Source organism: Rhinolophus sinicus, chromosome 15 (assembly GCF_057876585.1).
Source record: "Rhinolophus sinicus isolate RSI-liver-muscle chromosome 15, RSI-T2T, whole genome shotgun sequence".
Lineage (NCBI taxonomy): Eukaryota > Metazoa > Chordata > Mammalia > Chiroptera > Rhinolophidae > Rhinolophus > Rhinolophus sinicus.
Genome location: NC_142515.1, coordinates 40,502,355 through 40,527,648, shown reverse-complemented (window position 1 = coordinate 40,527,648; position 25,294 = coordinate 40,502,355). Strand labels below are relative to the sequence as shown.

At 36.9% G+C, this 25,294-nt stretch overlaps 1 protein-coding gene across 36 annotated transcripts in view; it reads left to right on the top strand.

The window, feature by feature from the left end:
- Positions 1-25,294, top strand: part of ANK3 (ankyrin 3) — a 593,532-nt gene that overhangs the window by 379,500 nt on the left and 188,738 nt on the right. For 27 of the 36 annotated variants that reach the window (XM_088791998.1, XM_088792002.1, XM_088792007.1 and 24 more), the window contains 7 exons: positions 8,090-8,191; positions 8,592-8,690; positions 8,901-8,999; positions 16,300-16,398; positions 21,118-21,303; positions 21,985-22,008; positions 23,184-23,282. In XM_088791998.1, coding sequence (XP_088648124.1) covers positions 8,090-8,191; positions 8,592-8,690; positions 8,901-8,999; positions 16,300-16,398; positions 21,118-21,303; positions 21,985-22,008; positions 23,184-23,282 — 708 coding nt within the window. The remainder of the gene's footprint in view (positions 1-8,089; positions 8,192-8,591; positions 8,691-8,900; positions 9,000-16,299; positions 16,399-21,117; positions 21,304-21,984; positions 22,009-23,183; positions 23,283-25,294) is intronic. The other 9 variants (XM_088792001.1, XM_088792000.1, XM_088792012.1 and 6 more) reach the window with 1 other exon arrangement.

The window sequence follows — 25,294 nt, the reverse complement described above, 5'->3', positions numbered from 1 at the left end:
GTAAATGAAAAAAAGGTCAAGCATATTTCTAACAAGAACCAATTTTATGTGGCTGCGTTAGACACAGGACACAAAGCCTACACATGTCCGGAGTGGATAGCCTAATATGAGAAACCTCCCTCCCACACACACACAGGTGGGCCCCAACGGGTGTGGCTCCCAATATAACGTTGGACAGGAAATAAACCCACCACACAGAAGAGTATAGGTAAAGCTTGCCTGTCTCAATTTGTCACCAGATGGAAGGGAAAAATGTCTCCCCTGAGCATTTGGAACCACAAGGATTCCCTCATATCTATACCAGTTTGAAGTCTAATTTGTCGGTGTAGTTTTAAAATAAAAACTCAAAACCTTCATTTTTCATATAATCTTGAGTAGATAGTGCCTCTAGGCAACTGGCAAAAGCAACCCTAAATTCCTCTTTGGAATTTGGCAACGTTAACCCAAGGCCAAAGGAATTCCCAGAGATTAGTTTCTAAGGAATATGAGCTCACAATCAATAATCACAGAAAGTCTAAATTGTACAATCATTTTGGGAAAAAAGTTTGTCATTAACCAGTAAAGTTGAATAAGTACATACCCAGTGATCCAGCATTTAAGATCCTATTTTTAAATATATAGCTTCAAAAAGTGTTGCCTGTGTGCACCAAAACTAGTGGCCAGAATGTTGATGGCAGCGCAGTTCATAGTAGACCCAAACTGAAAACAATACATTCATCCACTCTACAATAGATATGTAGATTATGTTATAATCACATAATGAAATCTTTCGCAAGCACCAATGATAAATTGACTACCATTACATATGTCAACATGGCAAACTCTAAGAAACACATTAGACAAAAGAATCATGTCACAGAACAATCCATAATATATGTTTCCACTTATATAGAATGCTAAAAATTAAACGACATAATATTTAGCTTAGTGAGATATACACAGGTGGAAAAACTATTAAGGCCTGAGAATGATTAACTAGAACAGAGGATGTCTCAGGAGGGCCAGTCAAGGAAGGGCTCATTGGAAGTCTATAAAACTACTTGTCACTTTCTTTCTTGAGCTTTTTTGATGGGTATGTGGGTATTTCTTTTAGGATTTTTCTTTAAACTGCTTATATATGTTTTATGTGTTCTTTTGTATGTATGATATGCATTATGGTAAATATTTTTTTAAAGGAGAATGGAAACTATAAAAGTCCCAAAGACAGAATAGTTGATAGGATACTTACATGTAACTTTCTGGAAGAGGGTTTGAGAAAACGAATGAAGAATAAAAAATTGTCACAGATTCACACCAAAGTTGTATTCCTGGGCAACTCGGACAATCTTTGGACCTTTAAATTGAAATAAGGAAATCATGGGAATTTATTATTCACATCTCTATACCTACTTTCAGTACCACATACTTTATATTTTGTCATTAATCATTTATTATCTTTGTTGTGGTGGTGAGTAAATTGTGGGACATGGAAGTGGAAATGTCTTGGGATACAGATGCACGCAATGTCCATACAGAGTGGTGGGTTTAGTCATGATAATGATGAGGTCATGTTGGGAATGAGCACAGGAAGTAAAGAAATGTAAGGTCAGAATATGGAAAAGATCCATTTTTCAGTAATGGATTAAAACAATAAGGAAACAAAGAGGGGAAAGAAACTAAAGGGAAGATTTTCAAGAAAGAGAAGGTGATTGGTGCTGTCAAGTGATTCAACATTAAGAGAGGACGGAATTAAAATTAAATAATGTAATGTGATGATTGTCATCAAGTGGTCATGGGTGATTTTGTACAGAGAGACTTTATTGACCATTAAGAGAAGCCATATGGCCAGATACTCAAATAGGAATCAGTGCTAAGGATGTATAGAAGCAATGAGCCTAAACCAGTTCTTCAAAATGTTTGATGTTTACAGGATAATTTAAAAATAAAATAGTAATCATTTATTGAGTGCTTGCTATGGACTCACACTGTGAATCACCTTACATGAATTATCTAATTTCATTCTAATAGTAGATTATTTTATCCCTATTTGACAGCTGAGAAAACTGAGGCACATGTATGTTAAGAAACTTGCCAAAGATAACACTGTTAGGAAGTGGACTAGCTGGGATACAGATCTATTAACCAGTCCACTAAACTCATAGAGAGCATCACTTACAAGGAGTGCTAGGTAGAAAAGTGAAAGGAAAGATGTCTTTCAAACACACACACACACACACACACACACACACACACACACACACACACACACACACACACACACCCTGAGCATGTTGCTAGGCAAAGAAAAGGAACCGGAAGCTTACAGAAAGGATCATCTTACCCTTTATGTGGTTCCCAGATAGTTGGGAAGATGAAGTTAAGGAGAAAGAGGATTGGTAGATCAGGAATAAATGGGGCCCACAGATTGTCCCCTGAGGTTTAGAAGCAACGGAGCAGAGCTCTGTTACCTACTCATTGAGTCTCTAATCTGCATTTCTTCTGGCAATTCACTGTTAGTCTGGTCTTGAGCCTTGAAATGAATTCAATTAAGGAATTGTGGTCTAGAGAGGATATACCTGAAAGTACCTACATATTTAATTCGATGGTTGGGTGGATAGATACATGGATGAGCTGATTGATGGAGGATGAATGAATGAAGGAGCCAAGAGTTACTGAGCATAAACTGTAGACCAGTATTTATGAAGCCCATTCTCAGAGTAATGATTAACAGCCTCAACTCTGGAGTCAGCCACCTGGGTTCATGTCCTGGCCACTCACAAGCTGTGTGTCCCTGGGAAAGTCATTCATCCTTGCCAAAGCTCAGTTTCCTCACCTATTAAATGGAGCTAGTAATCATACATACTTGTATTAGTTTCCTCGTGCTGCCATAACAAACCACCACAAACTAGGTGGCTTAAAACAGAAATTTATTCTGTCACAGTTGTGGAGGCCAGAGTCTAAAATTAAGGTGTCAGCAGTGCCACACTCCCTGCAGCGGCTCTAGGGGAGAATTCTTCCTTGCCTCTTCCAGCTTCTGGTGGCTCCTAGGGATCCTTGTCTTGTGGCAACAAAAGCCTAATCTCTGCCTCCATCTTTACATGGGCTCTCTTATGTGTCTGTGTGCCTCTTCTTTTTTATTGAATTAGATATAATTGACATATAATATTATATTAGCTTCAGGTGTACAACAGAATGATTCAGTTTTTATATATCTTCTCCTCTTATTGTAAGGGCGTCTCATAGGTTTTACTGCCCATTCTAACCCAGCACAACCTCATTTTAACTAATGATAACTGCAAAGATCCTATTTCCAAATAAGGTCACATTCTGAGGTTCCAAATGGACAAGAATTTTAAAGGGGGGGGACACTCTTCAATCCACTATACTTCATAGAACTATTATAAGGACTAAGTTAATATAAGAACTTATACAATTAATATATATTAAGTGAATAATAATATAATTAAATTATAAGTCCTTCTGAGAGTATTTAGCATATAGTCAGAGGTTTGAAGTATTAGTTCTTACATACTGAGGTTGGGCGCTTAGGAAATGCTTATTCTTTCCAATCACAGCTTTCTGCTGAATAATATCAATATTCTAGTACAGGTGGAAATGCTGAGTTATTAGATTAATTCATAACAATGCTTGACTCTATTCTTGCAGCTATTTCCTTGAAAAGCACTCGTGGCTCATATTTCTTTCCTGTCTAGTAAAATGACTAAGTAGATAAGATATTAAATAATGATGAAAGACACTTTCATTTTCTAAATTCTTATTTCAGATTTTGAACATCCAGGGGGAAAAATGCTGACCAATCTGCTTATATTCATTTTGTGCCAATGGACTCCTTAGGCAAAAACCTTTCTCTATATGACTTTCCACATAGCAGAGCTCAGCTTCTCCTGGGACCTAAAACCTTCCATAATAATTCGTCTGCAAGTGGCTTTTAAAAGGCATTGTTTTGAAAGAATGCTCAAGACTAAAAACCAAACTGTGTCTGTGGTAAGAGTAGCCCCTAGTTATTTGATGAAATGACAGCTAGAAGATGCAGCCCATTGATATTGAACCCAATGCAAAATGTGTAGTTTTAAGATTAAGGAAATAAACAAAAAATATATGGGTATCATAGGCAGAATTTGGGGAAAAAAAGAAAAGTGAAGAATCCATGATTTACCCTCCCACTTAAGCAACACGATTTGGAAAAGTGTAAGTGACAGTGAGATGAAGACAAGTGAGTCTTAATATGTGCAACGTCTGTTTTGCTCACAACCATATAGCCAGGTGTTGGCACAACTAGTGCATGATTGATACTAAACAAATGTTTGTGGAAGGAAGCTGTGGTTGTATTGCTTGCAGGTGGCTGGGAGTAAAGGGAGGAACTTCTTGGGTATTTTTTTCCTGTGGGCACTAATAACTTCACTTCCTAAATTGCTGGTTTTCCTCAAGGCAACTTTCATTCTCTTCTTCTTTTTTTCTTTATCTTTTCTGCCCTCCTTTTCGCCCTCTACTTTGAAGTATAAAGTGGCTGATTATTAGGTGTGGTGTGATTATTGGTGTGGTGAGCATGTCTGTATGTAACAGAGGGCTGAGAAGAGTGAAAGTGAAGAAAATAAATTTTTGTCCTTTCTCTTCCTCCTAAAGTTCTCAGGTAATAAATTAGCTACCTCTGAGAATTACTTGATTCCAAGGTCATTGGTTGAAATAGATATAATGAACACATCCACCCGAGAATTCTTAATCATTAGAGCAGGTGTTTTTAAACCTGAATCCATATGCAGCAGTCTTAGCCATCCTGAGCCTCATTAAATAGTGTGCAAATTATATACACATCTACACATTTGGTGTGTGTGTATATATATATATATACACACCATATATATGTATATATGTGCAATTGTTGAAAGGTATTTGTTGATAACTTTTGTTATTCTCAAAAGAACCCCAACTCCAAATATGTGGAGAACCACGGAATGAGAAGATTTGGTTTAAGTTGTTTGTTTTGCTTTAGAGTTTCAGGTGGGAAAATTCTGAGAAAATTTGAGAGGAAAATGGATAGTGTATGGAATTGCCAAACCGTTTCAGATTTGGCGTCAATAAGAGGCTTTCCTTGAATTCTGACAACTCTGAACTTCTTTCCCTGCTGTTTTTTTATGTACTCAAAAGTCAGAGTTTGGGATACATAACTCATTTGTTATCTCTGGTGGTTGTTGAAATATCCAGGCAGCCTGATGTCATTTGTTCTCAGAACAGCATCAGGGCCCTTCTGGGCAAATTCACTGATAAGTCATTGAGCAGACAAAGAAGATGATATTTTATGGTACAATGAGCCATCCTTGCACAGCTCATTTAGTTCTAACTAAACTTACAAACCAAACAAAAAAACTAACCTTCTCAAAGATTGAACCTCTTTAAAGACTGTATTTTATTTTTCTTTACATTCCTGGAAGCTTGGTTTGTCTTTGGTCTGATTTGAACCTATATCTCTTGTGCTCCTCTTACTGAATCCTCAGCTCAGATGAAAGGATACATACTTGACTCACATCCCAATTTTATTTTAGCAATTCCTATATGTATTCCCAGATGTGTCTAGGCTTAATTAATGATCTCTGGTGTTCAGCTTTGTGTCAGTAGCAGTTTCTCCACTTAAATATCCGTGGTAGTGATGGTGGTGGTGGTGCTTGATAAAGCTTCCTGTATTGTTCCGGACACTATTTTAATTAATACAATTATTTCCACACAGTTTACTTATTTATTGATTCCTTCATTCACAGAACATTTATAGGCACCTTCTGTGTACTAGGGATGCTTCTAATTGCAGGGGAAACAGAAAGATAAATATTATACATAAAGTCACTGCCTTGGGCTAGGTCAGGGCATGTGGCAATCTAGATAGGCCGAGGATGTAAGCCTACTGAAGCCTACAGTCTTTAAATAAATTGGTTTAGTATTTATTTAGAGTAGTGGTTCTCAACTGGGAAGATTTTGCCCCATCCATCCCCCACCCCCAGGAAAATTTGGCAATTCTGGAGACATTTTGGTTGCTACAAATGGGATACTCCTGGTACCTGGTTGGCAGAGGCAAGGGATACTGGTAAATATTGATAGGAATGGGACCATCCCACTGATCAAAGAATTACTCCCTTCGTAATGCCAATAGTGCCGAGGTTGAAAAGCCCTGATTTAGTGGAAGCAATATTCCCTCAGACAGAGGCCAACTGCTGTAAATAGAGAGGATGGAGACCGTGGAGGCAGTGTCCTTCCTTTGAGGTCCTGAGCAAGTCAGCTCTTACTGAATTGACCCAGAACCAGAGCCCCTTCTAAGAGATAGAATTTCCTTCATCTCAATGACATTTCCAGGGATGATTAGCATTCCTCAAAGATTGGCATCTTGGTGGCCTTGAGGTTGCCTACCCAATCACTGGCCTCTGCTTATTCTGAGGGGCTTACAGTTAGGGAGGAAGAAAGGCAGGTATACCAAAAACTCTGATGCTGTGTGCTGCATGCCAAGAGAGCTCTGTGAAATTAATGCTTTGGGATCACAGAGCAATTAAACTCTGTCTGGGAGGTCTGGGAAGTCTTTACAGATGAGGTGGCATGTGACCAGGGGCTTTGAAGGAGGTATTTACCAAATGGCTGAAAGAAAACACTCTCCTTTTTGAAGGCATACTCTGCATGATTGCATTGATAACCAGTGAGATGTGTTTGGCTGCCCTTTCATGAAAACCTGCTTCTGTGTTGTTCTACATTGAGCAAGATTCCTTTACAAATCGTGCAAGCCCAACTTTGCAGTCTTTCCTCTCGCTTTCTTTTTCATATTAAAGATTTCAATAGGAGGTGGTTTCACCTGTGTACTTGTAGGTGTTAGAGTTCAGCAGTACTTCAGAGGTGTAAATTTTCAGTAAAAGAGTACAGACTTGGTTTTGGGATTTTTTTTGTTTGTTTTTACATTTTTATTGGGGGCCTTTGTGGGGGACATCCCCGTCAGTGGAGCTGCTCATAGCTTCTTCAGCCACTCCAAACGGGGTGGCTGGGTAGGTCGGGCATGTTTCCATCATCTCGGACAGACACTGGAAGTTGTAGGGTGTGACCTGGTTGATCATGGGGGTATATTTGGTGTAGGTGCGGGGAGAGGAAGGAGTAGAATTATAGTGAGGCCCTCAATGGTGAAGGATGAGACCAGTACCGGCTCCTTGGCCCAGGCATTCTTGAAGAAGGCAGCAAGTCTCCCGGCCATGTTGGTCTCCTGGTTCTTGTTTTTAAAGTTTATGTGTATTTATTTATTTGCTAATGCTTCTAATAAAATTTTCTCCCAGGTGTGGCCTTAGCTAGCTTGAAAATATATGGAAAGCATACTTCATAGTCTGTGTAGACATTTATAAATGCTTTTCAAATGCAATCTATGTTCTGACCCATGGCTGTGTCCTGTAGGAAAATCCAAGGGAACACCATTACCCACAGATTCCTGTTACATTTAATGTCGTTACACTAATTTATTTGTGAAGCTATTAATTGCAAAATTGGTTGTAATAGTTAGAAACAAAAGAATGGAAGAAATGTTAACTTTCTGATACAATAAAATAGTAAGCTTTTCATAGTGGAACCGCTAGGAAGTTACAGGATTTCTCTTTACTCGCAGGAAATTGTACATTGATTTAAGGTTCCCACACAATATGGAAAATGCTCTCTTTCACTTCAGAGTCAGTTATAACATAGCGTGAGGGGTAACTTTGTATACTTGAAACTAACGTTTAAAAAATTTGTCCTCTTCTTGGTGACTTTACAAAGACCTTTTATTAGTATTTTCATGTTGGAAATATGCTATAGGCATCTTTAGGAGATTTTGCGGATTCTGTTCCAGACCACTAGTAAAGCGAGTATTGCAATAAAGCAAGTCATAATCGTTTTTGCTGGTGGTGGCTCATGCCTTCAATGTAAAAAAAAAAGAAACATCTGTGAAGTGCAATGAAACCAGGGTTGCCTGCAGTTCAATTTTAAAATGTTTTCCTCTTTTTTTTTCTTTTCGTTTGGACTACACGCCATGTAGTTACAAACATAGATGTTAGTTTAATTTTTCATCAAAATGTTTTTGTTTTGTTTTTTATTTTAGTCTGATGCCAATGCAAGTTACTTAAGAGCAGCTCGAGCTGGACACTTAGAAAAAGCCCTTGACTACATAAAAAATGGAGTTGACATCAACATTTGCAATCAGGTTAGTTGTGGTTATTGTTGTTGTTTATTTTTCAGTTTAAATTTTAAAGATCCAGACTTTAAATTCCTTAAATCTTTCATTAGATATTACCTACCAAGACTTCCTCTTTTTTGCCAGTTTTTTCATTCAATTTCATCAGCTTGAATTATCAAATTATTCTCTGCTTTCTTAGAGGTGTGTCATAAATGTAGCTATGTGTCTTTTAGTAATTCCTAAAATTTAGTAAGCAATGATATCACAAGAGCCCACCTAATTTTCAAGTGCTTTTATTCCTAATTCAAGTTCCTACACTGCACGTAAGCAAGTGATTGCTGGTGGGATATCTTCAGATATCTTCATAGACTGTTTCCTGCTGTGTTTTCAACCTGCTGAGTAACGCTTTCCCTTCGCTTTTAATCAGAATGGGTTGAACGCACTCCATCTTGCTTCCAAAGAAGGCCATGTAGAAGTTGTTTCTGAACTGCTGCAGCGAGAAGCCAATGTGGACGCAGCTACCAAGGTAAGTATAACACACTTAATGCTTTTTACCACTTGCCAAATTCAGTGAGGATTCAGGCCTTGATAAGAATCAGGGCTTGTTTCTCATGAAATACTTGTCAACTTGGTTCTCCTTGGGGAATTTAAAACAGAGAGATTCGATATTTTGTAAATTGTCAAAACAGAGAGAGAAAGATGGGAGAGTTGATGTGTCTTGCTTTTCATTTTACAGAAAGGAAACACAGCATTGCATATAGCATCGTTGGCCGGGCAAGCAGAGGTGGTAAAAGTCTTGGTTACAAATGGAGCCAACGTCAATGCACAATCTCAGGTAAACCAACACCCGTATTGCAAAGTAATTTTGTTATTATAATGTGCAAATAATGTTCTCTGGATCAGGTGTTTGCTTGGTTCACATAGCCTCTAAGAATACGATATTTAAGAGCATGGTCAATGAATAGTTCATTTAGTGCAGATTATTTAAATTCATATATATCCTCATCTGCAGTACAAATGTGTGAGAGGTAGAGATTTTTTAAAAGTCTTCCATCTATGTATAATTAGTAGTCATAGATATGAATGTTTGGGGATGTCTGTGATACACAGTCTTCTACTATTTCATAATGCTAGTTCAGATCCAGTCTCAGTATTTATTAACCTACAAAGGAAATGGAGATGCCCTTAGAAGTTCAGAATATATCAGTGCTTTATCTAGTTGAAAAGGGGTAGACCCCACTTAATTCCTGTTTATTAAGGCATCATTGTTGTTCCTTGAAACAGATTAAAAAGAAAAAAGCCAAACAGAATAAACTTTAAAAATGCCCAAACTTTAAAATTTCCATATTCTTTGTAATGAATATATACTAATAATTCGTTCAGTAGGTCCTCTGATAAGTTCTGAGAGTCTTGTATGAAGTTCTGAGAACACCAATAGATTATCATTTGATAGATTTTGAGCCTAAAAGAATTAACTTTATTGTAGGTCCTCGTTATCCAAATTGTTCATTATTTGAGTCCCCGTGGACATGAGGTTGTTTAGGAAAGCAATCATCATAACACAAATCTTCACTAAGGACTTGACCATTTTTAAAGTTGGTCCCTACTCAAACATTCCTTCCAATTGAATGCTGACATCTATTCCGGTTTGTCAGTGTCTCCCTCAGGGTGTTGGTTACTCAACACATTGATTAGAGAACAAAATTGCGAGTTTTGCAAAAGATGAAACAGTATTTGATGAAGTCAGGAAAAGTGATGGGGGAGAACTGCACAGCTAAGCTGTGGGAATGTGGCTTTCAGGCAGCATTAGACCAGACAGTGTGGGAAAAATGAGGATGTTTCCGATAGGTGTTTCAAATGAGAATGATTAAAAATCAGAACATTAGATGGCACAAAAATTAAGTGAGGCTTTTGGTTCTCAAATACTTTTGCAAAAATCTATCTTCTTGCTTCTGCTGTGAAAAAAATAAAAAAGTCAAGTGAAGGATGTCAAGCTATTATACAATTTTGTTGGAAACTTATACTCACTGTTTTCCACAAAAATCATATTTGGTTTAGTCTTTGTTCATCCTGAGCACGTGTACATGAATGCAGTTATAACCTACATTTTGTTAAATCATCTAAACTTGCTTTTACAATTTCTAGTTTTATCTTTCAAGATGAAGTCTCAGTCAAACTTTTTTCATTCTTTACTATGGCCCTTTTATCTGCATGTTAAGAGCATTTGATTTCCCGAGCCTTTTTCAGTACTGATTATCTTTGGATAACAGAAGCCTGCTATATTTTATGGGTCCACAGAATTTCAATAATTTCTTCCCTTGTTACTACAGCCATAGCAATGGCAGCTCGGATGTCATTAAATATCAGTATCATGGAAAAGACACTGCGCAGTGCTTCCAACCCTATGATTTCTTGTATATTTGGGCCAGTTCCTTTCCAGCTCCCTGTGGTTGGACCTTTGTTACTTGGTCTATGCCACTTATTCTGATTCCTTATGAGAGTTCACTTGGAGTAATAACATTTTCCAGAAAGGAAAGATACAAAATTGAATATTGACAAGTATAGTATTTTGAGAGAGAGATAGACTGGCTGACTACAAGAGAGGCTTTTAAACCTATGTTTATTTTTTTCAACGCCCCTATAACTTTTTACTGGAAAAATAACTAGTGTTAAGCTCGGAGATAGTGGGACAACTCTTGAATCCATTTCATTTCCTCCCCCTGCCCCGGCCAGGGATGAAAAATAAAAATAAACTTCCTTCTTTTAAACATTGTGCGCATTCTTGAATAATGTTTAGAGCAGCCATAGTGTTAAACTTTCTCTGTATTGTCTGGGAGAAACTGCCGCTCGAGTAAAATCCGAATCACATTTGATTTCAATTTGTACACATTCCCTAGTGATGATGAAGTGAAAGAGAAGATCACAGGCTGTAAAGTTCTCCCAGGTCCTTGCAGCTGTGCTTGGCACGCCCTGCCACACAGCTCACAGCAGAGCATGTCTCCCTTCATCTGGACACCTGTCCCCATATGCCTTCTGAACTGCCTTGTTCCGTGGACAGAATAAGTAATGAGATGGCCATGCAGCCGAATGGAGTTTCTGTGATCATTCCTGGTAGCAACTTTTCAACAGGAGCTCTTCTCAAGAACAAGCCATACTGCCATGACATGAGATTAACTTCCATTTAGGTGGGAGCACATTAAAATATCACAGAAATATTAATATTCAAGAAAGACAGCATCCAGTTGGTTGGAGTGCATCCTCTCAACCACAAGGTTGCCAGTTCAATTCCTCGACTCCCACAAGGGATAGTGGGCAGCGCCCCCTGCAACTAAAGTTGAACACCGCACCTTGAGCTGAGCTGCCGCTGAGCTCCCGGATGGCTCAGTTGGTTGGAGCATGTCCTCTCAACCACAAGGTTGCCGGTTCAACACCCTCAAGGGATGGTGGGCTGCGCTCCCTGCAACTACTAACGCGCAACTGGACCTGGAGCTGAGCTGCGCCCTCCACAACTAAGACTGAAAGGACAACAACTTGACTTGGAAAAAAGTCCTGAAAGTACACACTGTTCCCCAATAAAGTCCTGTTCCCCTTCCCCAATAAAATCTTTAAAAAAAAAAAAAAGAAAGAAAGAAAGAAAGACAGCATCACTGCCTGAGTGAAATTTTACCCTGTAGGCAATATTTAATAGCCAACAAGAAATAGTGTAAAAAGTGTCCTCACCTTCCTTAAATGTAAAAATCCTCCTTATCTTGAAAATAAAAACAACATCGGGCAATATCAAATTCTGATCTTAAAAACTGAGGCTCTATAAACTAACAATTCGTACATATTATTTTAAACTAATCCTCATCATTGCCTTGCTCTTAGGTCTTAAGTTGATTAACTCTTTCTTATATCACTTAACATTCCAGGAATCATGTAGGCCTACCCTGAGAAAGAAATCAGGTGGAGTAATTAAACTGTGACTATAAAGAACTCTACTCTGATTTAGTCCTTAATACTTTGTACTAAATACAGCAACACTTTCAAACTGCCATGTCAAATGACATCTCTCACTATTTTTTCCTTCTCTTTCTTTATACTAGAAGGTACCAAAAAAAGCAAAGTATATTTCAAATGATATTTTATCTTAACTACCAAAGTATTTTAAATGGACAAGTCTCCATAGTGGTGTTAACAAAGAAAAGACCCTTTAATTAAACCAGGGCCTCCTTTGTTTTTCTGTGATTTTAATGTTTCCTATATTGGGGTGATTGGGTCCTAATTAAGTCAAACAAGGGTGTGGACCAGATAGATCCTCTCTGAACTTTGACCTTATAGCATACCTCTAATCTAACCAACCTTTACAAAAATCAGTATCATATGTAAATCAGTGTAAATCAATGCAGATCTAGCTTGATGTCCTTAACATTTTAATTAAGAGCAACACTTTATGATGTACAAAGGCTGGCCGTAGGAAACTAGTTTGGATAAGAAACTTTCATGGATGAAATTTAAGCCCTTAAATGAAATAACAAGAGGACTTTCTACGTAATTTTACTTTATTTTGGTGGGTATTAGGCAGCATGCCTCAGTACTATCTATAAAATTATACGTCTGTAGACTTGCGTGCTTATAATAACACCACAATAAACATTCAGAGCAGAAGGTATTGAACATATTGGATGAAATCAGACATCAAAGAGCATACTCACTCAGTGTGGAGCTGCTCTGCCTTTTGAGAATTGAGTAGATTGTTGCTACAGAAAAGAAAATGTAAATTGGGCACCCATATGTTCCTTTTGGACAGCTCTTTCTTTTGGAAATTTCCTAAATTAGGAAATTAATATAAAACAGTGGTGTACTTGTATTAAGAGAGAAAAATAACTTTTTTTTTTCTTGAAATCTGACCATTCTCCTACCGCAGATGCTATTTCACAGAAAATCATTTCAGCTATAGGTTGTCCAATGACAACACTTTGAATTCCTTGGGCCTTAAGCCTTTTTGCACTAAAGAGTAATGGTGATGTTTTTAGTCACTCTTTCCAAAGGATACTTAACAATTATCTTCCTAGAGCCATAACTAAATAGTATGTATGTGTTCTTATACCTCATTCATCCTTTTTTGATAGATGAAATTAAGGTTGGCCTTTGATGTGTCCCTACAGATTATTTGAGGGTGGGGAGGAGAGATTTGGCAGAAAACAAATTGAGAAGGCTAGAGAACGGACCTGGAAGAGCAAACAGAAAATATCATGCCTACCCTGTGGTTGAAGAAGGGCAGCCCAGTTTGTCTCAAAGTCCATCCAAGACAAGTCCTACCTACATATCAAGGACGAGGTAGTTCCCTTAAAGAATGTAAGGGTGATATTGTCAAAGGAAGGGGAAACAGAGGCTGATTCACCAAAACTAAAGCAAAAGAAAATAAACACTCAAATGCCCACTTATAAAATTGAAATTTGCTTACCAAAATATTTTATCAATATGGACAGCAGTAGAATGAGACCATTCAATGCCATCTATGATTCCATTTATATGAAATGTCCAGAACAGGCAAATCTGTAGAGACAGAAAGTAGATAAATACTTGTCAGAGGGCATGAGAAGGGGCAAATGGGAAGTGAATATGAACAGTACAGAGTTCCTTTTGGGGATGATGAAATGTTCTGGAATTAGATGGTGGAATGGTTGCCCAACTTTGTCAATATACTAAAAAACCACAAATCGTACACTTTGAAAGGGTGAGTTTTATGATATGTGAATCATATAGCAATAAAAATAGGTAAAACTGAAGGAATATGAAAGACCATGACTATTCAGAAAATGACCAATTTTCACATAATGGCTGTAGGATGACAAGCACTCAAAAAAGAAAAAAGGAAAAGGAAAAGCTGTTGTGTAAAACAATTAATTATGGGGCTCCACCTTTCTGTGACTCTTGTCTATATGTTACTTCTGAGTAATTCCAGTTCTATACGGTTCACTCTCTGCCATTGTGAAAAGGGCTGTGGAATAATTTAAAGGTAGCACTTCTTAAGAATCACTCCTTGGAAGCGCCACATATGTAAGAATAGCATACCCTAAATCTCAGTGCCTAATTTTGGATTTTCTTCATGGGTCATGAAATGTTTGGTTATGGAAGGTAGTCTCAAGAACAGTGGACATACACTGGGCTAGAAGCCAGATATTGGTAAGTAGACCTGTGTTTCTTAGGTAAGCTTGAACTACAACAGACCTCTGCCCTAAAGTTGAGAATCCACTGACAAAAATAATCTAGTTGAAACTCATGTCTGAGAGAATAACATCCATCTTGAAATTTTTCCTTAAAATCTTTACTCCTAAAATTCCAGCAGATGAGGAAAGACATATGCTCACTAGTTCACTGAGCTATAAGAAAAATCCACACTGGCTTTCCCCTTTTTTTCTTAATAGTTTTGACTGTTTTTATTTTGTTTTGATTTTTAAGGGATATGTAAATCAACCAATGGTTAAAAATATTTTATTTTGGTCAAATAAGAAAAAGATAAAATAGATAGCGATATGATAAGGGTCAGCCTAACTACATTTCAATTTCCCTCATACCTCTGGGAAGAGTGACAAAGATGAAACACACACAGATAGATGCACACACACATGCACACACACACATACACATATTGTGTTGAAATTATTCTGTTTTATGCTTAATGTTGATAAAACCTTTCATAATAGAACAGAGTAACGTGAACTTCAGTGATGTTACTGGGCAGATAATTTTAAAGGAAGAAGCTTGAATGCTGTGTCATATTCTATCACCTCTAATTTTGTGTCTCTTATCTTGAGTTTGGAAACCAGATAACCTAGCTTGTTACAGTTCTGCAAGTACAATAGAGGAATTCTCTGATGAATAAAGTATATATTCCATGGTAGATTTGTTATGTGATCACTTTTATTTGCTTAAAGATCTTTTAAACTTATTTCCTAATTCTCAGCGTTAAACAAAAAATATGAGGTCACCAGAGGTTGAATTATTGATAAGTAAGGTAATCATATAGTAATTGATATTTACAATGATGAACCTAAACCTTTTTAGGTTCACAAAGCCCTTTTAGAATTACAAAAGTTTGAGTAATATTTGGTGACATTTATTTAAAATATATTTACTTTTATTCTTTGAATTCACGTAATGTATACAAAATTTCCAGAGCATTCAGTTAAATAGAACTACATTCTAAAAAATTTTATTCAGAGAATCTATTATAGTTTTAAATATTTGTTTTGATGTATATACCTTGCAATAAGATTTTTAAATATTACAGTATTTCGTAGATATGAAACGGTTATTCTAAAGAAACACATATGCAACATATTTTTTAATAAGAAGCTTAAGACGTATTGTACACATTCATTTGTTTGAGTCCAAGTTCTTTGGCAGGTAGGAACATTTCAGACAAACACATACACATATAGAGAATGTATATACATATATATATGAATATATATGTATAAATGTGTATATCTGCATATGCATATATATATATATAATCTGCATATGGAAATCCTATATCTTTGCAAAGAAATGCAAGAAAGGGAACACAAAAAATAGACTACTTATTGAATTCTACTTTGAAATTGAAGGATGCCTTTTTGCGAATTGGTATTCTTTCCATTGCTCTAAGTTACTCCATCTGTGGTAACTGGATATAAATTCCTTTCAAAGTAGGAACTATTTCATTGCTTAATTTTATGTGAAATTATTGCATCTTTTATTTAAAATAGGTAATGCTTGGTAGCTACTATGATCAAATGTATTTTTCTTCATGTCCTCATGGCATCTAATAAAATGTTTTACTCATAATAGGAACTCAATTAAGTGGTTGATAATTAAACAAATGTACTTATCTAAAGTGTATATATTCATAAAAATTTTACTTAGACTATAAACTATGAACTACTTTCAAATTATGAATTATGAAGTATAATTGGGAATGATATTTATCTTATAAATTCTACTTAAACTATTGTGCTTAGGTTTTTTTAATAAATATGACTGTCTACATTAAAGTATTATTAAGATGATTATATATAAGCATTTCCTGGAGCATATAATATCATCAGTACAGTGGAAAATTAGATTGGCTCTAGAAGGCCACAAACATTGTATTTTTTATTTTGCAGAATGGTTTCACACCTTTGTATATGGCAGCCCAGGAAAACCACCTGGAAGTTGTCAAGTTTCTCCTTGACAACGGTGCAAGCCAGAGCCTAGCCACAGAGGTAAGACATTTTGGTTTTTTCTAAGGCTAAGGTTACATGTTTCTCGGGCATTTTGTAAACCTGGTGTTGTAACATTGAGACTCTGTGTCACTGGTATTTCAGTTTTAGTTGTATATTAATGTGGAGATTCATGTTTTATGAAATACATTAAAAAGTCGATTTTTTAATTTTAAAGAGTTTTCCATTGCGTAGATACCCTTTCCACGTTTGCCTAGCTCTATCCTCTGATGGAGCTATTTATTTAATATTTACATATTTGCTTGAGAACACTTTTCTGTTTCTTCTAATTTTGTTTCAAAGACAATCACTGTTTTGAAATATTTCTATAAAACATAAGTTTTAAATCTGTTTTTTTCCCCCCAAATTTAAGTTAGGATAATTATAATAATTGAATTTATAGATTTCTAAAGTGAACCAATTAGATTTAATTCATGCTTATAAACAAAACTGGTATACATTTTTAAGTGTTAGATAAAGGTGATATTTGAAAAAAAGCTTTAAATAGAAGAGCAATTTTTAAATTAAAAGTTATTTACATCAATTGTCCTGTCGTAGGTTATACAGTTTATGTTTTAAACTAATCCGGACGGAAGATTGTGATCCCTTATGAAGTGCATCACTATAAATCTATGCTGATAATAAAGGACCAAAATCTGGATTTTTTTAAAAAAAATAAAATAGTGAATTAGAATAGTTGATGCAGGCTTATCCCTGTCTTAATACCACCCCTCTTTCTTGTATTCAGATGTGTTTCCTGAATGGTACAAGAAAGATGGGAATAGAGGAATCCCGTATAACCTCACCCCGCTTTTGAGACCATGCCTTTGGGGGAAAGCACTAAATAAATGAAGAGGCAGTTCACACAAAAAGAAATACAAATGACCATAAATGTATGAAAATATCTCACCCTCACTCATAGTCAAAGAAATATTAATTTATTAATCAGATAAAGAATGAGATCCAGTCTTATGCCCATGAGATGAGGGGAAAATTTGAGGAATAGAATTGGAACTTTCCTGTATTCTTGGTTAAGGTGATAGTTGGCTGCAACACTTTTGCAGATAATTTGTCAGTAACTATTAAAAATTAATACTTACATACCTTGTAACTTAGCAATTCCACTTTTCCAAATTTGTATTACAGATACAGTAGAGGAGAATGCAAAAACATTATATGAGAAGTTAAACATAATGAATAATATTTTTTTTAACTGGAAGGAACCAAAATATGCATCAATTAGGACACCTATTTAATCAATATTGCTACACTTACACAATAAAATGCTGTTCAGCATTGTTAAAAACAAGCCAAGGCTGGATGTATTGATGGAGGAAAGTGTCTTTAGTGTAGTGTTATCAGTAGTTTATTCTGAGGAATTAGCAGGGAGCCTTACTTTCTCTTTACAGCCTTCAGTACTGTAGAGGATTTTTATCGGGAGAATGGATTATTTTTATAATTATATTCTTCAAGCTAGTTAAGTCATAACTACTGGTTGATAACAAAAGAAAAACTACTTGATAGATGTAGAGCAGTGCCTCTTTCACACCTGGGGTATGGCTAGCCTGAGTGCAGTGCCTCAGGTACGACGTGCAGGTTTTATCACAGTATGTAGGGAAAATGGGGACAAGAGGGGACATTGTTGAACAAGAGAAAATCCATTCCAATTTTTGAATGGGCATACTAAATAATGTAAATAGCCCAATGAAAATGATTAAATCCTTTCTTCATCCATGAAGGACAGGTAGAATTCTTCTTTAGACTTTGATGTACACATCACTAAGTATCTCTCCTTTAGAAGCAAACGTAAGCCCCACGTTCTGCTAATAGATCTGAATTACCTTGTACACCAGTCAGCAGTAGCTCACTGTTCTCTGGTATTTAAGCTTCAAGAGATGCACGACAACTAACTTAAAGAAAAATAGTCTGTGAGATCCTCAAACCACTAGTGTAGTCTTTTGGCAAAGGTATATTTAAAATTATATTTTACTCCTTTGTATTAGTTTAAGCTCATGTTGTCTTTTTTTTTTTGGTAGCTTTAAGAAAAGAAACAATAAATATTCTAAGAACAAGTCACATTTATGTCTTCATGAGGCTTGCTGGTGCCTCACTGTATAAACAGCAGCTCTCTGATTATCTAGAGATATTTAAGCCTTTGACTGAATTTTAATCTCTTCTTTTGGATTATTAGTATTAGAGAATAAAAAGAACAGCACAAAATAAGATGTTTTATTCTCACAATGTTCTCAGCATGGTGTACTCTCTTATTAGACTTTGGTGTCATTTATACAGAAGCCTGTATTTACAGAACAAATAGTAGGAGGCAATGAAAGGATCATTTAGATGGCAAATTTTAACAGGATTTTTAATTCATTCAGTGATGCGATATTGCCAAGGTCTTGAATACATATTTTTTACTTGTAGCTTGCATGTATGGAACAAGTTTTTGGCATGACAGTGGTTTTTAAACCATTTCTATATTACTGTGTACTGCTTCATATATACTGTATCTTCCTTCTTTTGCTAATTAAGATTCTGAATCACAAGGTAAATTTATGTGTTCATTTATTCCACTAGTAATTATTAAGCACCTATTATGTGCTAGATATTCCACAAGGCAATGAATTTTCACATGTCCTTTTGGTTTATAATTTTCTCTTATATTTTGCTCTTAAGAGCAAACCAAACTATTTAAACTTGGTTTGGAAACAAAATCTATAGCTGCTAATTTTAGATACTAACAACTTTGTGTGTCTGTCTTTAACTGACTTCTTCAGGAAGCACATTCTTTTTATTCTATTTTTTATTTTTATTTTATTAGTTACAGGGCACATTCTTATTGGCAGTGCTAATCATCTCAATTACAGTTTATTTTCTGGTAGTTTTCTTTATGTATGGGCCCTGTGTATTTAAAAATTCATTTCAGTGGAAATGTAACCATTTAGTTTTGATTTAGAATGGACATGAGCTGTCACTTTTACCCCTTAGATTTTGTTCAGGCTTTAAAAGTGAGATGCAGTGTTAACTTTTAATTCACAATTTTCCTTTTACCACTCCATCATTTTTTAAAAATGTATTTTTCTTTTTATTTCAAAAATAATATAGTACATAAATGAGAAAGTACAATAAAAAGCAAAAAAGAAGAAAAGGCCACTGTTAATTTTCCCTAAACATAACATTTTGTATTCACTCAGATTTTTTGTACATGTACACAATACATAGTTACCTTTAAGAAAATGAGATCAGTTATTTACACAGTTATGAAGATTACTTTTCTTACAGCATTAAATTATATACTTCACTTTGTGTCCTTATGAGTAAACCTGTGATAACATTTTGGTGCCATCATGGTTGCAGCCTTTCTCTGTTACCTTACTTATGGCGGCCGGGAACGTCCTTCTGGTTACATTAATGATCATCCTTTTCCTCTTTTGGATCTTGGAAAAGTTGTGAGGAGCAGATGGAACTTCAGCTGGATCTTAAAGCATGGGGAGGAGATAGAATTTGTATATGCAGAGCAAGGAGGAGGCCTTCTCAGGGTGGGAGAAATTGCATGAGTACGGACTCCAGGGTAGGAATGGTCTGCACGTCCTAAGTTGTAAGGAGACTGGAGAAAATGATTTCCCCAAAAGATCCTCGGCAACATTGTCCCATAGATGCTTTGGGCCAATATTTTTTACATCCTTAAATATAAATGTGCTGATTTGCATTCAGGCAAATAAGTGGTAGGATCCCTTATCTGTTGTCCAGCGAGGAAAATTACAGGAATACCAACAAGACACTAGTATGCAAGTAACTAGGTTTTCTCTTTTTCCCTTATAAACACTCTTCTCTTGGAGTAACCCTCGATTTGTACCACAAGGACTATAGAAATGAAATACCATGACCCAAATAAAGTAATAAGTAACTTACTTGCCAATTCTCTAGTAGAAATAATTTTTAAATATTCTTTTGAGGGCATGGTAATGAAAGTATTTCAGAATTAAAATTTGTGAGCCAGTGCTAGGATTTCCCTCTATGCTATTTATTCTGTAAGTCAGCAACACTAGATCATCCACAAATTAATTAACCACAGTGAACTCTGTAGCTGCCTCCTCTTTGTTAAGTCCCAGGGCAATATAATGGGAATACTCAAAATGTCGATAGGTGTGTGTGTGTGTCTGAATTTATTCCTGTTATATTTGGCCCGGTCCTTGTGTCTTCTTCCCTCTTTGGTCAGAGAAGTGAGGAGTCTTTCATGTAGACCTTTCTTAAAACAGCAATTGCTACAGTTCACTAATTCCCACCTGCTGACTGAGCACCAAATATCTGCTAGGCAACAAGGAACAGTGAGGAACCAGACAAGCATGTTCCACAATTATAAAATACCAGTGGAATTTTTTACAGCTGACTGAAATGAGCTCCTTTGCAAAATGTGCTTGGATTTAACCTGAAATGTTATGGTTTTCACTGAGATTATATTATGGATATTGAAATTATGTCATCTTTTTATTCTTTATGTAGTTCTTTTGTATATTTTTCAAATTTACCCTGCTAATGTCTATCACTTTTTAACAGAAAGAAAACCCCATAAATGTATTGCAAATTGGTTATTATTTTCTGCATTTGTTTACTTGCATGTGTTAGCTTTAGTAACCCTAAACAAATATTAACTCTTATTTGTTAATCAAAACAAGCACTATGTCCATTGGAACTCATGCTGACCCATCCATGTCTTTGCAGGATGGCTTCACACCATTGGCAGTAGCTTTGCAACAAGGCCATGATCAAGTAGTTTCACTCCTGCTAGAAAATGACACTAAAGGAAAAGTGCGTCTTCCAGCTCTTCATATCGCTGCCCGAAAAGACGACACGAAAGCCGCTGCCCTCCTGCTGCAGAATGACAACAATGCAGATGTGGAATCAAAGGTGAGGCACCAGGGAAGTGACCTGTCCTGCAGCCATTCTACGTCAGGCTCCCAGAGTTTACGAACTCCTGGTGTCCCTTTCGGCAAGCTTATACCAAACACTCAGCTTCACCAGAAGGGATAAAAATATGTGTCCCAGTCAGCCAATTGAGAGCACATCCTCCTCGGCATATAAAGCTAGGAGGTAACTGTGGATGCTGCCCTCTGCATACTAACTGGGAGCCACCTCAAAATCAATGTATATGAACCTGATAGTTTCCTTCCTTTTAATGTATTTGTAATGTATTGAACACTTCAGCTCAAACATCAGAGTGAAAAATTACAAAATTCTAACAACTATGTGAATAACTAAACCTTTGGTTGATATCGAAGGCGACAGGCAGGCAGTGCACTGTGTATTGATCAGCTGTGGAGAGCATGCCGGCAGCTAGAAACCTGGCCAAAAATTCCTGTTGTCTTGACATGTATTACTTCAAAGTGTCTGTGAAGGAAACGTGGCGTTTGGAGTAGGCCATTGTGTAGCCCTTCATTCAGTCTAGCTTTCTTTCTGTGCCTATTGTGTTTACATCATAGCTTTCATCCTCATTACGTAGCTGTCATGAGCTTTCTGCAATCCATATCACCGATAGCAAACTAACCGTTCATTTTTTCCTCCTCTTTGCTTCCAAATGTGTTAACCTAGATGGTGGTGAATAGAACAACAGAGGTATATATATATATATGTATATGTACATATACATCTAATCTATGTTTGCATCGTCATTTTCCCATTCCGTAGTGCTGCTGCCTCATTTCTTTCCCGTCTTCTTTGCGTTGCCTTCTGTAGGCTAGATACTTGCTTTATACCGCCACCCCCAAAGTAGCATGTGCCAGAGACGATAGTAGTTTGATTACCAGGGCTTTCTGCAGCTGAACCCAGTGTTGGAAAGGAAGAACGAGGAATCCTTGAAACTTAAGCGTATTGTGATAGTGGCATGTGAGATGAAACATTTGGACAGCTTAGATGCTTATCAGCTATACCTAAAGCTGCAGACAACCCTGTCATTCTACTCACCTAGGACTGATTCTTGAGCATTCTGCATGACACTTAACCCTCAGAGGTGTCAGCAAAATGAAAGTTACCTCCGAACAGTGCCAATATGACCCACCCTTCCACAAGAGTCAGTAAGATAGCTAGCATGGCTAAGAAGCTTGCTAACAATTTAGAAATGCATCTAGTTCCTATAAGGTTTCAGTCTTTGGGGACTAAGTGAATTGCTGCATGTTTTAGCATTTTTTTAAGGAAGTAAAATGACCTTGGTATGAATAAATCAGAAAAAAATGTGTTACCAACTAGGCATTTGCTAATAAAAAGACCAACTTGTGGAGTCTTCATAGAATGCAATCACCCATTATACAAGACCAATTGTAGTAGCACCTCTTCCCCAAAATGGATTTTATCATTAAAATTGGCATTTATATTTGACCCTGTATGGCATATATAAAACTAATCGCATTTTGACCAAGAGTCAATAGACAATTCTGTCATCAGTAATAAAACAGTTGGTACTAATTGAACTTTCTATGAGTTATAAAGATTTTTCTTATCATCCTTCTTTAAACTTTTTAAAACTGTGCCCTCTGTATGTTCTGCTGCTGGATTACTAAAATTGCTCAATCCCCATCCTTGGTTCCTTCCTGGCTCTTCCTCTGCCTATGAGTTTGGCGTTTATTTGAAACTATGAGCAATTGGCACGAATCGAAAGAAACCTAGTACAGAATGGAATGTGGACCTCCACATATTTTGCTTCCTCGTTTTTAGTTGGGCAGGGTTATGGTATTAATGCGACAGACAAGGGGCCGGTAGGAATCAATTGAATGTCTGCTGTGTTTTCTTTACAGAGTGGCTTCACTCCGCTCCACATAGCTGCTCACTATGGAAATATCAATGTAGCCACGTTGCTGTTAAACCGAGCGGCTGCTGTGGACTTCACCGCAAGGGTAAGAGCACTGCACTGTAACATTCCCTTAAAGCGTTTGACACGATGCTTAACCTTCCTTCCCCAGCATGAGGAGGAGGTTGAGACAGAGCATCTTGCTTTTATACAGGTGTGCCTGTTTCCTAGCAGGAAAAGTAAACCAAGGTGGAGGGTGGAGGGGTGATAAATACAGGTGAATATATAAAAGATGTGATTCAAGTGATCACGACTGGAAACCACAAACTGTTCCCCAAGTTGAATTTGCTGAGACTACTAGAAATTGGTCGGATGGCAGCCAACAGGGTCCTATGTCAATGTCTGGACCTCACAGATGGGAACGTGCTGCGCTGGAATATCTGGAGGAGGCCCAGACTTTGGAACCCAAATAATAGAGACCATCTTTTACTTTAACTTCTGTCCCCTACGTACTTTCATAACGTATAATAAGATTCTGAAACCTAAGTTAGCTCTGACTCATGGAGACAGGAATTCCAGTGTCCCTTGCGCCACTGGACAGCAACCTGGACATCTGAACAGAGATGTTGCTCTGAATGTAAAAACCGGTCTGGTGCTGGGGGCTAAATCATCAGAAACGTTATCAGCAGCAGACTGGAGTAGTGGCGAAAAGTGGGGACTCAGGATTCAGACTCTCTGGGTTCAAATTTTGGGCTTAATTTTTCTCTCTGTGTCCACTAGTTTCCTCCTTTATAAGATAAAATAATATGAATTATGACATTAAATAACAATATATCACTCCCTCGTCGTGTCACTGTGAGAATTAAGAGGGAGGTTATATAAAGCACTTGGCACTGTCTGAGATATCGTCACCACTGACAGCAGCAGCTCTGTGATTTTTGAGCACAGCTTTAGAAGTATTATTGTTAATAAAACCTCACTTGTTAGAGCAGAAATGAGACTAGATCACACAGGGAGATAGGGCATAATACTATTACTAGCAATAGCAGCAGCAGTAAAAGTAATACCGTCTTCAGAGGAGTTAGTGGGTGGCAGATGCCAGACTAAGCATCTTTATCTCTTTTATCCTTATACCAAAAAAATGTGTTGTTTATCCCTGTTTTACAGAAGAAGAAACCAAGGCTTAGAGGTAAGAAATAGCTGGTCCAGGATCACACAGCTAGCACATTAGGAAAGGCAGGATTTCAACCCCAAAGCTCTTAACTACTCCAGGATTCTGTCTCCCTTAAGTAACCTTAGGGGTTCATTTTTCTCTTCCTTCTTATAATTCATTAGTTCTATAAAAATTAATAAGAGCTCAGTGTAGTAATATAAAAGCTATTTCCTACCCTGTCGTCCTCAGCTCGCTAAAAGCCTCTATGGTGAAAATGACCCGAGAGTGCCAGTCTGCTCATGTCACTCTAGAGCTCCGTTCTTATGGCACTAACCGCATTCGTAAGATTCAGCGACAAGGCAGACCCGAGGCCTAGCCTGACATTTTGAAGGACAAAGTTACGCACCCCTTTAAGTCAAGTATAAACAGGGCATGTCGATGTTTAACTGGAAGTTCTTGTCTTTAAGATGCATTCTTCTGGTTTTATTTCTGTAATTCACAATATTATAAAAGCCTCATTAAGTCCCATGTTCTAAGGAGGACATTTGGAAAATTCATGTCAGAACAGAGTGTGAGGTTTGTCTTTGTGACACTGTTCAGAACTTTCCTGCTGCTGCTGAAACTAAGATTGGGGCCATGTTTAAGCAATTTAAGCGGACACATGACAGTATTTTCAGGCTCCAGGCGATTCCAAAGCATCCATTTACATTAAAACAATGATGTGGTAATTATAAACAATGCTAATTTATTGGTTAAAGATTAATGGAGACCTCAGACATACATTGTTAACCATGCCTGAATTACCACATATGATTTAAAATTATCACATCATGCTTTTGTTTAAAACAGGTTACAATTCATCCTTGTTACTGATTTAGGAAAGCATTTTCTCTCGTCATTCCTGATTAATGAGGCCTAATAGCCTTGTGAGCTGAGGGCTGTGGTGGAATGTGATTACCCCTTAT